We start from the raw sequence: 16,324 nt of genomic DNA on the forward strand, positions 1-16,324 counted from the left end.
GGGGGGGGCGTACTTACGTAACACTTTTTTCATACTGATGGAGTCTTTACGAAATATAGGTAACAGCTCACCTTACATCATTAGATATAGAATTAAATAAACAAATTCCCCTTAATTCTCAAAGTAAATGAAGTATCACCCAATATAGGTTAGATCTGAGGAATCAAAACAATCAAAAGGATGCAAAAGTAGTTCCTTTATTTTTTTATTCCTCTTCCGTCAGTAAAATTATAATTACACATTATCAGAGGCATCAATATCCCTAGTTTACAGGTAAATGTGGTGTTCTGGAGAACCGAGTGCCATCACAAAGCAGCAGCGACTGCAGTTCATCCTCACTGAAGACGCCTTAATGCCTCAAATAACGTTTTCTCTTTAAGTTGCAGTCATTCAACACAAATATCCAAGTACTTCCGTTGGTGCAGCAATAAAAGTCCAGTGTCAAATTCCAAGTTCCTGTTCAGAAGGGCTGCTTTAGAGAAATGGTTCACTATGGGAAGACAAACCCCCCCCCAAAACAAAAGATCTGTTTAAGGTCAGCTTAATATCCCAAAGAGGGACGGAAAGCCTCTTAGTCAAATTCTCTTTTCTTTGTATATAAATATGACAATCATAGTTATCTTTGTATAGGCTCTCTCTCATACCTGCCTATTGTTGAACACACACAACAAAATCAGAACTAAACCACAATGATTTTAAGACAGAGCCAACCTCAAAACAAAATAAATCTCTTGTGGAGCTTGGGAACGTCGCCCACCCCGAAGCCTGAGGCACAGAAACAGTGAGCAGGACGAGAACCTCAGTGGACCAGTCTGGACTCACTGTATTTAAAATCAACCGTCAGGTGATGCTGTGGAGTAGGAACAACCAGGAAGTGAAAGGAAATTTAAAAAAAAAAGGAGGACACAACTGTTAACTGCTGGATCCTCAAAGGAACAGACTAAAACAGTATTCGCATAGAGTCAAAAACTCCACATTTCCTTAGAAAAATAAACATCACAATGGCACAGGGCAATAAAGGGACACACTAAAGTGTTTATTTCTTTGTTTTACTACAGAACCATTTAGGGGAAGGTATAAAAATGAGCGTGCCTGTAGTCAGAAATGAAACTATTGCCCACAGTGGAGAAGCAAATTGTCTGAACAAAACAAAAACATTGAAGAGAAGAAAAAAAAAAAAAAATTGGCACATCACTTAAATAACAAGGCAGATGTGACTACACCCCCCAGACTGACTGATGATGGGCCAGAGCGTCTTCCTCTGTCCACATCCAAAACAAAGTGGCAAAGTCTGGTCACCTGGAGGTGACAGAGGGATGCTGGGAGTCTGCACCCCCACAGGTCATCCTGGGTGAGGCTGCCAGTGGTAAAGATGAGAATCTCTCCACCTCATCTCTCACAAACCTGCCTTCGTCTTAGTTTACTTTGTCTTGGAATATGTAGAGGTTGTTAGTCGTCGCCACAGCGATGATGTTGTCCTGGGGGTGCCAAGCAGTGTGCAGGATTTTTTTATTGAAGTCCAAGCTATCCACACTGATTTCATCCTTCTTGCGTTTGCCTCCGGCGCAGACCTTCCGCGGTTTTAGGACCTGCATGGGCTTGCTGTTTTCACGGGATGCTTCCAGCATGACATCCCGCCGCTGGCTGCGGTCAAACATCCGGAAGAAGTTGTTGTACGAGCCGGTCATGACCACGCTGGAAAAGGGGGGGTGACAACAAATGCAGGTGAGATCTCAACAAGAACAATCCAGGTCTAAATACAAAACCATTCTATGCTGTGCTGGTACCTGTCGTTGCCGTTCCAACAGCACTCAAACTTGTCGAAGATGCAGTCGTTCTCATAGAGCGAGCACAGCTTGCTCCTCAGGTATTCATGAACCTGTGCAGGTAAAGAGGGAGGTGTGACATCAATGCAAAGCCAAAACTCAACGGCACCACCATGTTGTCACAAAAGAACAAACATCAAGAGAAAATCTGGGACAAATTCATATTTTAGCCAAGATAATGTAAAGCCCTGGTCCAAATGATGAAGTTGTATTTCAGTGCAGTGTTCCCCCATCCCAGGCTATTGGGAACAATTGGTACCGGGCCACTGAGGCAAAACATCCCATAAACTTCATTTTTTACCCCTTTTATTTACAATCTGATTCTGAATCTGACTTATTGAAAAACTACTGGACTCTCAACCACATCCAACTCAGTCTTGACGCGCGTCAAGTCGCTCGGTCACATGTTGAAAATCCATCCGTCACTTTCTTAAAGCGGCTAAATTGAGACCCCCAAGCCAGCAAAAAAAAAAAAGAATAATAAATAAACTTATTTGAAAAGTTTGTTTAGGCAAAAAAGATCCAGTGAAGAAACAGAAGAGCCCTTGACTTCAAAATAAAAGATATCTGCATCTAACAGACAGGAGTCTTTTCTCAACATGTGGATTTATTGTGACAGTTGCTCCCACAGACCATAATGTTAATAATAATGCAGAATATTCAGCAACTGTCTAACATTGCTCAAACAGGGGATTCACGTTTACAAATATAGTGTGAAAATACTAGTTTAAGGGACTGTTTTTTTTTTTTTAAATCCGTTGCACCCCAAAAGTCTGACGAGGCTCCACTTTGACGGTTGTGGTCAAGGGAAAATCTGTTCATGTTGAATGGTTTCAACATGAAATCTATTGCACAGATGAAGCAGAAAACAGTTGCAGATATTTTACAAAGAATGAATACAACTTTACACTCAAAAGTTGAGGGAAACTGAAAAAGATAAAAAAATTGATAATTTGACGCCTGTAAAAATATTGTCCAACATTAAACTGATCCGTGGCCTGAAAACGTTTGGGGACCTCTGCCTTGGAGAGCCGACAGCAGACTGAAGACAAAAGGCGAGTCCATCGCTGGAGTTTGCAGAAAAACTGACAACGCCTTTTTGTTTTGGATTTACTTTCAGTATGGACACACCTGAACGATCAACTTTCAGTTGTTTGGATTTGGTTTTGTTGTGGATGCAGACGATATCTGGAGTCGGAGTGACTGATCTCTGAGGTGAAGAAGCGCAGTGCAGACTAACAGGTTTTGGTTGATGGAAAAAAACTTTTACATTTTTGTATCTTTGTTTTTTGTTATGGAATAACAAGCATTGAGTCAACCGGAGTTTGTTGTAAATGTATGAATTTAAAGAATCTAAGAAGCTTTACAAGCCTGGAGTCATCAGTGCTTTCTTCAAAACAGCGTCTCCTAGTGGCCATCATGGTATTTAATTCAACACTGGAATTACATACAACAATCATACTTCACACATGAGCGGACATACCGATGTGAGAATTTGTAAGTGAATTTAAGGAGGAGCTCCTGAGGTGGAATACTAAAATTATGACAAGACCGTTTTGTTTTATTGTTGTGCATAAATGACCAGAATTACGACTAAGTATTTGGGCCTCCATAAAAAACGAGAAATCCAACATTTTACAAGTAACATCACACTATATTGAGGGGAAGAAGTCAAAATTTTACCAAGGTAAAATGTATTCTTCAAAAAAATTGCCATTTTACAAGGTAAAAGTAATGCCATTTAAAACATAAAATGTCTGGTTATACAAGTTTATTATCAGAAAATTTGACTTTTTTCCTCATAAATGTACAACTTTATTCTCTGATTTTTTTATTTTACGGTGGCGCTAATACTCTGTTGTCCTGACTAAACTGAAACTACTTTTGTCAGTGTTGATCATCAGAGCTTATGAAGCTCTGTTCACATTTATGTAACCATCTCACTCAGACTCCTCACCTGATAGGTCTCCACCGGCCTGTTTTCCATGTTTAGGTCCCAAATCTTCACAGACAAATAGTCTCTGGTCATCATGTAGCGTCCGCTATGACTAAACTTGACGTCTGAGATGGAGGAGATGATCTCAGAGAAGAAGGAGCGGTTACTCGGATCTTCTGGCTCCTCGAACACTTTGAAAGCAGAAAAAAATTCAGAACTTTCTGACGGTCTGGAGTCAGAAAACATGAAATCTGCCATCATGGATGCTCACGCTTGGTGTGCCTGTCACACAGAGCTGACTCCCTCATGTCGCACAGACGGATGATGCCTTTGCTGCTGCTGTAGACGAAAGTGTTGCACTGATGAGGATGGAATTCTGCTGCTGTGATCACTTCTGTCAGCTCCTCCATGTTGGCTGGCTTAATATCAACAATATCTGAGAGGAAACGGTCAAGGAGAGCAAAAACTACCGCCTGGATTGTACCCATGCTGCTTAAACCGCTACTAACAAGATTTGACAGGAAGTGCCAGCACGTGTTTGAGGATACTGAAGCTGCGGTCGGTAATCTCCAGGTGCCAGAGGTTGACGCGCAGGTCGTCTGCAGACAGGTAGGTCTCGTGGTCGCTGTTCACCGAAACAGAGTTGATGTGGTAGGTGTGAGCATTGGCAAACACCCTCCGTGGGCTGGCTTCCACCATCAGGTCCATGGGTATTAAAACAGGTACCTGAATGAAACAGTAAAAAATTAAAATGTATTAAAAAGAATGAGGTCTAGAGATTCTCACATACACACTGGTTACGCAGCTTTATCCGCACTGGACTTTCTTTAAAACATGGATCCAAACTCGCGCATATATTTTTTACCATTCTTTTAATTTGCGAGGTCACACTTATGTTAAGCAGCTAAAAACTTTAAAACCCAAAATCCAATGTTTTGTTTACTCTGATTTGTGCCAACAGTAAACACAAACGTGACTCAAAGGCTTTCTTAAATTCTCATTCAGGTGTCTCTGACGCCTTTGACTCACCCGCAGTGATGTGATGGAATTGGGATCTTTGTATCTTCCATCATCTTCTTTCAGGTTATAACCATCAGGTCTCTTGTCTCGTTCACTGATTTTCCATAACTTAATGGTCTTATCTGAAATCAAAAACAAACAACTTTTTTAATCTACAAACAGTGTGAAAGAGACTCATGTTGAAAACTTTTTCTAAAATTGACAATATGTTTTTCAGAAATGTAAAAAAAATTTTTATTGACACTGCTAATATTTCCGACAAACTACTCAGACAATTTCCATTTGTTGCTTCTGAGATCGCCGATTCCTCCTATGTTTCATGAAGCTAAATAAGCACCATTGTGTTACGGTAGTGAAGCGTGCAGATGTTCCGTCTATTATTGTTGTCTATTGCATTGTTATGATTTGCCTTTCAAGATGAAAAATGTTTGTCTTTGTTCCCATTTTCTTAAATTTCTCCCAAAAGTGCTTCTTATACTGTGACTAACAGTCCAAAAAACAGAGTGAGCTTATTTGTACCAAGGGTATAACTCCCTATGTAATCACAGCTGTTTGGAGTCAATAAGTGACAGATTTACCATTTGTTGACAACAAAAACTGTGCAGCATTCTTCTGAGGAAGCCAGCGGATCTTGTTGATTTTCTCTTCGATCTCCAAACTCTTCAGGTAGTCGAACTCTGGCTCGTGGCTTTGGAAGGTGCTGTAAACATTGTACTCACTCCGGAACTGAGGCAGGCTTTTATTCTGTTGAAATTGACAAAAAAAAATGAACTTCAGCCTCAGATCATGTAATTATTCCCCTTGTTTCCTAAAAACAAAAAGAGGAGATTGCTTTCCTCTAAAGCAGATGCCCGTTGCACACATGTAGCTGTACCTCTATTTCCTGCTGAAAAATCACCACCCGCCCTCCTTTGTCTCCAGTAGCCAGCAGCTCTCCTGTATGGTTAAACTCAACTGTAGATATTATGTCCGCTAAAAAAAAAAAGAAAGACAGACAGGAGGAAAATGGATTAGTCTTTCATTTGAAAGTACTTTCAAAGTATTTGTTACTTTTTTGGTAACAAGTACAAATCAAATCAGCATGTTAATCCAAACTCCTCCAGGATTTCTGTCGGCTTGTGGGCCAGACAGAAAATGATCTGTAACCTAGTTTTCCCTTTTCACGCCCCCCCCAACCCCACTAACATCCAATTATCCTCTCTTCCCCACACACACAGCTGAACGATACTTAAAGTGCTGGAGCACAATCCCATACAGATGCGGAGTGGCTCAACCTTTTGTTGCCCATTGGAGCAGAAAGACAATGTCCAACATGGGGGGGGGGTTGTGTGTTGTGCTGCTGGAGGACACTGGCATGTTGTTGATGGTCTTCATGTCAGGTGAAGGCATAAGCCTGAGCATACTTTCCCTTTAGCCCAGAGCATTGATGAACATAGATTATAACACAAGAAAACAGTGATAGATTTAAGACAACAAAAACGGATTCATCAGGACTTAAAAAAACAAACAAACAGCAACTAGACTTAAGATGTTTGAAGGCAACAAGACAGAAAGCTTGGAGTCTGGACCTATTTTTAACTGTTTCAGACATTGACTAACTGGAGTGTACATGGCGTCATCCAAAGAAAATGGCTTACTTCTGGCTCCAATCACATGAAGACAACTCAGTGGCGCAATACGGACACCACCATGCAAGTATCGTTTAGTCTGAGTCATCGTTTCTATGGCAACAACTCTTGCCATTCAGGAGTGAGCTTGTTGAAAGTCCACACCCCTACCACTTGAAATCAGGCAGCACAAAATCTGTCAAATGTTTTAAATAGTTAACATGAGACCACATACTTTTATTGAGGCATCTGACTGGTCAGTTTTAGAACTTGAAGAACTTGTGATAAACAAAAAATATCCTAATTAGGAATAACAAGAACTTATTAAAAAGGTATCAAAGCAAGAGTGGTTATTGTTACCAATAGGATGACTGAGTAACAGCTGTTTATTTCTCTATAGACATCTATGGGATTTTAGCTCCTAAGAACCAGTGAGGGGGGAGGAGTGACTCAGTCCAGTTCTCCTGTACAGTCAGGTTCAGTATTTGAACTGCAGACGGCCTTCGACATTTTATCCAATGAATAGCACACAGCTGCTGACAGTAAAAGCCATCATTACATGTGAAGTGAATGGATTTCGTACACAAAACATTGAAAGGATTTAATTTCAATATGTAGCTTTTTGGTTTACCGGTATATTTGTCAAATGACGAAAGTGTCTCTTCTCTAAACACAACACAAAAAGCCACAAAACAATGCTTGTATGTTCAGTTTTGCCACTAGAAATGAATTCAGAGAACATCTGGACATTTGTTTCTTGGTTTTACATTCTGTGCTGCTACTTAAGGTCTGGGTCATGGACTGTCTTTGGGCTGTGCCCTGTTGATCAAGCACAGATCACGGGTTCTGCTTTGTTTCAGTCTCCATCTTCAAGAGTTGTGTTTTAGCATAAAGGAAGCAGCATGAAGAGACAAATCAGGAAGCTTCTCATCTCTGACAGCTTTGGTCCGTCATAATAAAGACATTACAACGTCTACCTAAATTATAGTTGTCCAGAAATAAATAGGCACAGCTTCTGAGCAGAAAAAAAAAAAAAAAAAAAAAAAAAAAATAGTACAAAAGACGCTAAAATTCCTCATCAGTGCCTACGGGTATATGTAACAAATACATTTCAAATAAAAGAAGAATTTAGCCGTTTTGCTTTTTGTGGTCGTCAGCAGCATCATGAGGACAAAACAGGACGCAAAAGAATCCATTTCACTGGATCATCAGTCTGAAAGCCTACAGCCCACACCCATTAGCCTTATAATGACTACCCACGTGTTTAAAATGCATTAACTATTTATGGCTATTGAAAGTCACAATCCACCTGCATGGGATTGCTGCATAAATCAAGTCCAATGAAAAATTAGGGAGAACATTGCGTCACTTTCACAGGCATGCACAGAAAAAAGAAAGTTTAAGTAAAATACACCAGAGCACTGAAAATGTGACATTACACAAGGACACGCCCTAAACTGTCATTCTTCTGATGCCTCACACGTTCATTCCCAATCCATTTAAAAATACATTTGTTCCCGACTTTTTGTTGTGCAATTTTAAAATGACTTCTTCCTGATGAGGAAACATTGTCATAGAAAGCCAGAATGCTCCTTTTTCACAAGATCCAACATGGCTTATATTTAGTATTTCTTTAAAATCTCATTAGGGTAAGAATAGTCACTCAGCTAAAATCCTCAACTTCCCCTGTTCAAATACCAACACCACATTGGACTAAACACTCATGTTGCTTCTGGTTTCTAGATACAGTAGCTTTGAAATGATTATTTCTTATTAGAGTAACTGATACTGAATGTGTAACCTAAAGCCTGTGTTTTCCTTAAGGTGTGAACAAATTCTTCCGTTATATTTTTATGATAAATTAATTCTATCAACTAGGGCTGCACGATCTGAGGAAAACTAGCGAAATGCGATATTAGAGATTAATAGTGCGATAACGATATAACTTGCGGTATATAAACCAAGAGCAAAACAACCAAAAACATCATTCCCGTTTCATTACAACAGTTAAAAAATTATACTCCAAATGACCCTTGTCGACATAGGAGGCAAACATCTAACATAATAGGGCTCCATCTGATTGGTCAACAACGTGAAGGGCTCCATCCCATTGGTCAAAAGCATAAAGGGATTTGTTTTGGCACATTTAAAGCAACCATTTATTGCAAATTTCGCCATCTTTTGCGATATGCATATTGCACAGCTTGATAATATGCGGTATATTGTGCAGGCCTACTATCAACTATGAAAACAGATACAAAAGCAAAACCAATCTGTCACATAACTTAAAGGCCCACAACTAGTGGTCTTTTAGTATATTATGATTATGCCACCGAGCCAAAAACTGGAGAATAGTTACAAGGACAGTTTCTGCAGGGCGGCAGGAGTTCATTAGATAGTTGTGGGCAGGATTGTTGGCTTGGAATAAGCCCACCCCTATTTTCCATTACCCATCTGTTTACAGTCCCCCGCTAGCTTACAGCCCGTCACACTCCCAATCTAACATTAGCGGTGCAATAAAAATGGCGAGCAATTTTGAAGCTGCCCAGCCGTACAGTTTTGATCCAGATTCCAGCTCAGACGAGGAAAACAAAGACGTACATGGATGTATTTGTTAGGGATGGGTACCGAACCCCGGGGCGACATTCTTCAAGACCGCAGTATCGTTAAGATCTGACCTCAACGGTTCTGCTATCGGTACTGGAGAAGTCGCTTTTTTTTGTGACCCACAAAATATAAACGTTATCTGCCATATTTGAACCCACCAAGTCAGTCAATTTTATGTTAATTAATGATGATATTTATTTTGCTATTCTCACTGAAGAGGAGAGGTCTGTCTGGCTATTTGTAGGAAAAAACGACTCGCTGCTGCAGAGGATGTGAACAGGTGAACAGTTAGAGAAGAAAAGCAGGTAGAGAGGCGGGGGAGGCGCTTTGGCTTCAAACTCTGTCAGATGGAAACACGGCATCAGATTCACACGTAGCTTTCACTGCCGGAGTTGAAGCAGAGACTCTCTCTGGGATGATTTTATGAACTCAAACATTTAATTTGTTTTATATTTACATCATGACAGCAATATGTCAAAACATTGCTGTTTATTTTTCTTTTTTTCTTATTTTTCATGTATTTTACTTTTCAAGTTGGAAAATGTATAAAGTAAAATGTTTTGTTAAAAAAACATTGTTCCATAATGAGGAAATAAAACACTTTATGTTCTTAATTTGTTATTTATTTTCCGTCCTCAAAAAGTATCGATAAGAGTACCGTTATGATACCGGATCGATAAGCAGTATCAATAAGAGTAGTAAAACCGTGACGATACCCATCCCTACTATTTGTCTACAAGTGGATGCATCAGAATGGAGTGGACCAGAGCTTTTGGCCCGCCCGGCGTGTTTTCAACGTGACAAGTGCATTCTTTTCTTTTTTAAATCGGCTTTTTTCCGTCTGCTCCTGATGATATGCGATTTGAATAAATACTCAGGAACAGCAAACAACTCTCAGAGATCTGCCACCATAGAAATATACCTTCCCAACTTTTGCTCAAGCATCGGGTCACGCTGAAAAGCGCATCAGGTTCAAAACAGTCACCTAGAACTTGTTCAGATTAAGCCTGTAATTAACTGAAATGAGTCAGTTTTTTTGTTAAAGCAGTTAAAGGCTGCAGTTAGATTTCAGGTTTGACAAGTACTGAGCAACTGATTTATGTTGCATAATGAAAAGCATCCAATTCTTACATGAAGGAAACTACATTAAATCAACAACAGACAGGCGTGACAAAATAGCATTAAAACTAGGTGACTTTCAAATAATCTCAAACTGCCTTTAGAGCAGAGGATTAATGCATCGTCACCTATTCCCTACATTTGCTTGATAACGTGTTGCAACAGTCTTGCGCTATGTTGTTAAAAGAGGTGTGTTTGATTTTTTTTGTTTGCTGTTTGAATAATTTAGCGAAACTGTACAAAGAGATGATAGACGGCATAAGCAAAACAGTGTGTGGACACATTCCTTTTATCCATCGCCTATATATGATATAATTCCATAATCAATATTGGAAAAGACCATTTGGATTGAGCCATGATAAGTTTGTGCATTACAGCAGACAGTACACATGTGATGCAGCAAAAAATGATCAGTCCATCATTCTAGTCCAACGTGTGGAAACAGAGTTCTGCAAAGACATGTGACCACTCAGTGTGGTAGAATGTTCTAATCGTGTTCCTTTTTTATTATTTTGATGTTGAAAACAACTTTATGACAATGTGAATGAATTTGCCATTAATTCTTGATCAAATCGGATCATTTAAATTGAACAAATATACACTATGACTCGTATCGCAACTACAAATGATATGAATCAAATAATTGTTGAAAATAAATTGTTATACCTGTATTTTTAATTTTTCTAAACAAAACTGTATTTCAAATGGTTCTTCGTACCTTCAGCGACATCATCATCGATGGCTCCTTTCACCTGAGAGAAGCACCACTGCATGTCACCTCCAGGTGCTGTGAGAAGAGAAAAATGAGTGGATTATCTTCAGTGACTCTTCTTGCCGTCTGCTTCAAACACCAGAATGACTTAACTGAAGAAGATTTTATTGACTTAATATTGCTCTAAACCTAGTGAAAAATGCTTTTTAAGAATGACACACTTCGTTGTCATCTGCCAAGGAGCAAGACAGAATTGAAAGTGGCCAACATGCCAAAGTGCAAGAAAATCATATTAAAAACCAAAAAAGTACAAATCCATACATAAAGGGTGACTGGGTGTTGACAGTATCATTAAGGAGCCTGATGGAGCATGGGTAAAAACTTTTTCAAGTCTGTTGGTCCTGGCTCTGAAGGACCTGCATCTCTTCCCTGGTGGCAGCAGTTAGAACTTGTGCTCAATAATATTCATGAATTACTTCAGAAAAGATCAGTGTTGGGACCTGTCTGAGATCCAGGGTCTAACAATGATTCCACTGACCATTACCGCAATATTTTAATGATCATACGTGCACACATGCACCACCACTTAGGTAGAAAACTGTGCAGCATCTTTTTTAAGAAAGTGATCATTCACACAGAATTTTCAAAATACACGCAGCCAGAGCTGACTTTTTCTTTGGTTGCACGGACCCGGATGAAGGGTTAGGATTAGGTTAATACACGCGACCAACCACAACATTTAGACTTGGCCGTACTTAAAATTTGTGCCGGTAATGCAGGAATGTGCATCTGTCCGCTAAACATGCAGCCAACATGAATTTCCATCAGTTTTTTGTGTTTGGTCCCACATAAATATGTGCAAATAACATAAGCTATATCTTAAAACATTAAGATACACCACTATTACTCGAGACAGTCTACACCTGCAAAACCAGTTCTGTTCCAGTGAGTCAACTCACAGCTATAAAACTACATGATCTTTTAATTACAATAAAAGTGGGTGCAGTCAGTAACTGCTAGACTGTTCTCTTCATCTTAGGTCTTGTAGCTGGTTAACAGCGGTCATGCTGAGGCCTGGTTTAAGAGGAACTCAACATACATGAACAATTCTGGCACTGCAATCATTGTGGCCACTTACAAAACTGAAACCGAATGTTTCCAACAGTCACCTTAAAGCAGGTTGACGTAGCAGCACATACTTTAACAGAGTACATTTTGTAGGATAAACAAGCCCAAAGGAAGCAGGTACAATCATTTCTGTGCATACACACCAGAAAGAGTCAAAACACTCACTGGAGGAACAAAATATCTCAAATGTTTTATTGGGGAGTCTTGTGCAATGCATTTGTCTAAAAATGTGAGTCACTCAAAAAATGGACGACGTGCAAGCATTCCACACTTTCCATGATTGACGTTTCTGCTATGCCTTTAAAACCAAATTTAAAATCAAAGTCTGCTATAGGGGTGGGGGGTGAGGCCCCCCCACCCACTGGAATCACAATACTTCGCTACTAAAGTAAAGCTAACAAATGAATGAAAAACATCGCAGAGAAAGTCTGAGCATTCTCTACAGATGAAATGGTCGTTATCCCGCGCCTCTTGTAGCCTTTGAAGCAGAAACTGCGTGAACATTTCCCTCAGAGCTCAGTGGGCCCGCCTGCTAGCCTGCATGTGAGCAATGTCAAAGTTTGCGCTAAAGCTAGCAATGACGGCTTGCCAAGCTAGCCGATGCATGTTTGAGAACTGTGGCGCTACTTTGAGCTTGCCCTAACGTTTGGGTTAATAACTCGCAGCCTTGTGTGTTGTTATTCCATTAAGAGGTTTGCACAGAAGTATACCAAAAGAAAACCTCCGTGTACGAGCGAAATACTCGGCCATTAGCTACAAAAACTTAACACTATTTCATGCCGGTGCCACAAAATTATTAACAGATTTGGCTAAACTGCCATGCATATCATTATCAGGTTAGTAATGCAACCTATTTGTGTAGATAACAGCAAAACAGCTGTAACGGTAACTGGTAAGCTAGCTTTAACCGGCAAATGTTTCTGTTGTTGCGCGAGGACAGTCGAGTTCTGTGAATAGCTTAGGTTAGCACTAGCCAAGTTCGGCTAACTAGCTATCGTTAGCTAAAACAGAAATGAACTGGTGGGTGAATAAAACCTGACTCCCGGAACGCAGAGACGACCAAGAAACGACGTTTTAACAATGAAAAAAAACATTTTTTTTCAGAACGTTTAACACAGTCCAGACGAATTACCTGCCATGGCGAGACAGACAGTGGAGCTTGCCTCAGTCAGTTGGTCACGATCCTGCTTCCCACTCCCACGCGCTGATTCGTGGGATCTTAACTTTTTTTTCCTCCCTCCCCCCCCTCCTCCACTCAGCCTCTGTTCACCGAGCAAAGCAGAACAATGTGTGTGTTTAAGTCAAACTGCGCGGTTCGGAGTTCCCGCTCGTCTCTTTGCTGCTCCTGGAAACATTCACTCCCCCGCGGTGGTGCTGGTGTCTCGCGCTCTCTTGCCGCCGGCTGCTCCGCATCCCAGAAGTCAATTCTTCAAACTCCCCTCGAGTCTCTTCCGCACGTGAACCAAACCCTCTTTATAATGTGCACGCGCATGACGGATGTTTTGTCAAAGATTAGAAAGGCCTAAAAGCAGGGCTCTGCAACCTTTAATACTTAAACAGAACCAAAAAATATGACTTCATCGTTTAGAAAAAATAGGACACCGATATGTATTTATGTTATTGTTATGATAAACATAATTTTTTTTTGCATACAAAAAGATTAACATACAGAGAAAATATATATTTTTCAAAATATGAAATAGTTTATAACTTTTGACAGAGGTTGACATGACATCCTTTCAAAATAAAAGACACCCTGAGGCCTCATAATCCGGTGCACCTTAATTTTGGTTTTGCTCACTGACCTCCAGTTGATTTTCTGTGGTACATGGCGCACAAAAATCTGGCATAACGTTTTCGTTCAACCTGTTAATGCGTACTGTTCTTCAACTGTTTGTGTATGAGGTCATTTAAGTCAGTTTGCTTTTTTTCTTTTTACTTTACAGTTACTTATTTAAATTAAAAACGTTTTATTTTTCTGTAACCAGAGAGCCAAATTCGTTTTGGAGCTTCAGTCAGCAGACATCTGGATTAAACCAATGGTCACACTGACCTGTTTGATACTTTTACTGCTCCGTTATACTTTAGCATGTTCATGCTTAACATTAGAAAAACTAAGTTTACTGCAAAAACGTCTTTGATTGCATTTAATTAACCTGCAAGATATTTAACAGCTAAGTTTAAAAGTTTAAGATAAATTAGCAGAAAAAAGTAAGTTTTTAAAAATTAGAACTGGTCTGATGGTATAAAATATAATATGCTAGCTGAGCAAATTAAATACTTTAAATAAAATATATAATAGAAAAATTTAAAACCTAAAAAAGGTTTAGCCTTGACCACACAGCTACATTTTTCTGGTCTCAAAAGTCAGATTTTTGTTGTTGGTAATGTTGGCTTTGTTGCCCCTCCAGATGGTTCTACTAAAAATGTGAAGGTGGTTCACAAAATCTGCAAAATCGAATTTGTTTTTAAGGTGAAGTCGTTACCCCCAGAAACCCCCCACAATTATTAATTATTTTTCAAATATAAATATACCCATCACAAACCTTTTTACCCATTTTCTTTGTGAAATTGCAAAGTAGGATGAATCAATTAAAAACTCAAAAGGAATTTATAGGTTTAAAAACTTGGAACCCATTTGAAAAATACAATCTGCTGATGCTCTTACTTTTTCCTCCCCATGTTTTTAAGTTTCTAATTAATAGGAATATGCTTTGTATTTTTCTTTTTTTATACGTGATTTCTTACTGTGGGTCCTTTTTTCTTTTTAATTTTTTTTTTATTCATAAACATCATACAGTATGCAACAAAAGTGTGAATGTCAAGGGGGGAAAAAAAGTACATTTTCAAAAATTACATTGGTTGAAATTGCATTTTTGTGTTTTTTTCTTTTTGTTTGATGATTACCATGTTGCATTCATTCGTGCAAAAAAGGTTTACAATGAAGTTTGAAGTTTTCCTTTTATGAACATGCAATTTCCCCCAAAAACGAAATGATTGTGTTATTAAAAAAACTCCAAAATGATGTATTTTCTTTGACTGCTATTTGTGCCCTTTGTGTTGCAAAACTATGTTTTGATTCCCAAATTGTTAATAAAGATTATTTTGAGGAGAAAAAAAGTAGAACATTAAACTGAATAATGACATCTAGTAACAGTTAAAGTGTATTGAAGTAAATTATAATAAGGAGTGACGTCTTTGAACTGATTAAAAGATAAAACACACATAATCCTATAGACAGAAAACCAAAACAATCACATGGAACATTGATTAACACACCAAATTAATTTAATCTGAATTAATAAATGAAAATACCAATAGAAGACAGACCAAAGACGATTTGATCTGTTGACCTCAGACTATATGTTTACTTTATAACAAAAAGTGTGTTTTCTACATGCTTGTTAGAGGATCATTGTTAAAAATGAACTGAGTTCGTTTATGGATTTAGCAAAGACGGAGGAACTTCCAAATATTCTGAGCAGCAAAAGAATGCAAGCCTTGACTTGGGCAGGCAGGAGCCTCAATTTCAAGGAGAACATGTCAGAACCTTCATCTTCCTCAAAGAAAGCACTCACATTGAACATGGGGGGGGGGGGGATTGCTGCACATCACCTGAGACACAGGAATGTGAGGAATGCTGTTGGGTTTGGAAAAAGAGGCAATCATAGTCATTAGCCCTCTTGGCATGTTGATCAAAGAGCTTTCTTTTTTTTCTTTTTTTTTTTTTTTAGCAAACACGGCTCATATTCAAACAAGCACTCTCACTAAACGTTAACGTGATGACATCACACACGTCCCTGACCTCCAAACCTGCAGAGAAAAACAAGTATTACATTACAACTGGCAGTGATGACATTTCAAATTTGACTAAACAATCACATTTGTCAGGATTTGCAGTCCTTAAAGCAGCTGAGGGTGAAACGTTTTTCAGCAGAAACTGCCATCTGCAGCATTTTACTGTCAAATGGCATTCCCTTCTAAAGCATTGCTTTCTTATTCCCTCCATGTATCACCGAGGTCATATGTACAGTGGGGATTGAAATTTTGGACACCTCAGGTAAAAAGCTGTATTCATGTTCTTAAAGACGCCAAGAAAAGATGGAGAAATCTCCAAAAGGCTTCAGATTAGATACAGAAAAAAAAGTAGGCTTTATTTCCATCATTTACCCTTTCAAAATAACAGAAAACAAAATAATGGCGTGTGCAAAAGTTTAGGCACCCTGCAGAGTTAGTACGGTACCCTGTAGCCTACACATTATAAGAATGTCTGATCTGTAATCCGATGCTTTTTGGAGATTGTTCCATCTTTCCTTGGCTTCTTTGAGCACATGAATACAATTTTTTACCTGGGGTGCCCAAACTTTGG

At 39.1% G+C, this 16,324-nt stretch overlaps 1 protein-coding gene across 1 annotated transcript; it reads right to left on the reverse strand.

Moving 5' to 3' along the window:
- Positions 1-181: 181 nt before the first annotated feature.
- Positions 182-13,399, reverse strand: LOC101167467 (serine/threonine-protein phosphatase 2A 55 kDa regulatory subunit B alpha isoform). The gene is made up of 10 exons (XM_004075021.4): positions 13,088-13,399; positions 10,834-10,902; positions 5,657-5,754; positions 5,361-5,526; positions 4,792-4,904; positions 4,311-4,488; positions 4,034-4,198; positions 3,784-3,953; positions 1,788-1,879; positions 182-1,695 (listed from the first exon to the last, which is right to left on the reverse strand). Exons 1-10 carry the CDS (start codon positions 13,092-13,094, stop codon positions 1,416-1,418), a joined length of 1,338 nt encoding a protein of 445 aa, XP_004075069.1. The 5' UTR covers positions 13,095-13,399; the 3' UTR covers positions 182-1,415.
- Between the last annotated feature and the right edge of the window lie 2,925 nt (positions 13,400-16,324).

Source organism: Oryzias latipes, chromosome 12 (assembly GCF_002234675.1).
Source record: "Oryzias latipes chromosome 12, ASM223467v1".
Taxonomy (NCBI): Eukaryota; Metazoa; Chordata; class Actinopteri; order Beloniformes; family Adrianichthyidae; genus Oryzias; species Oryzias latipes.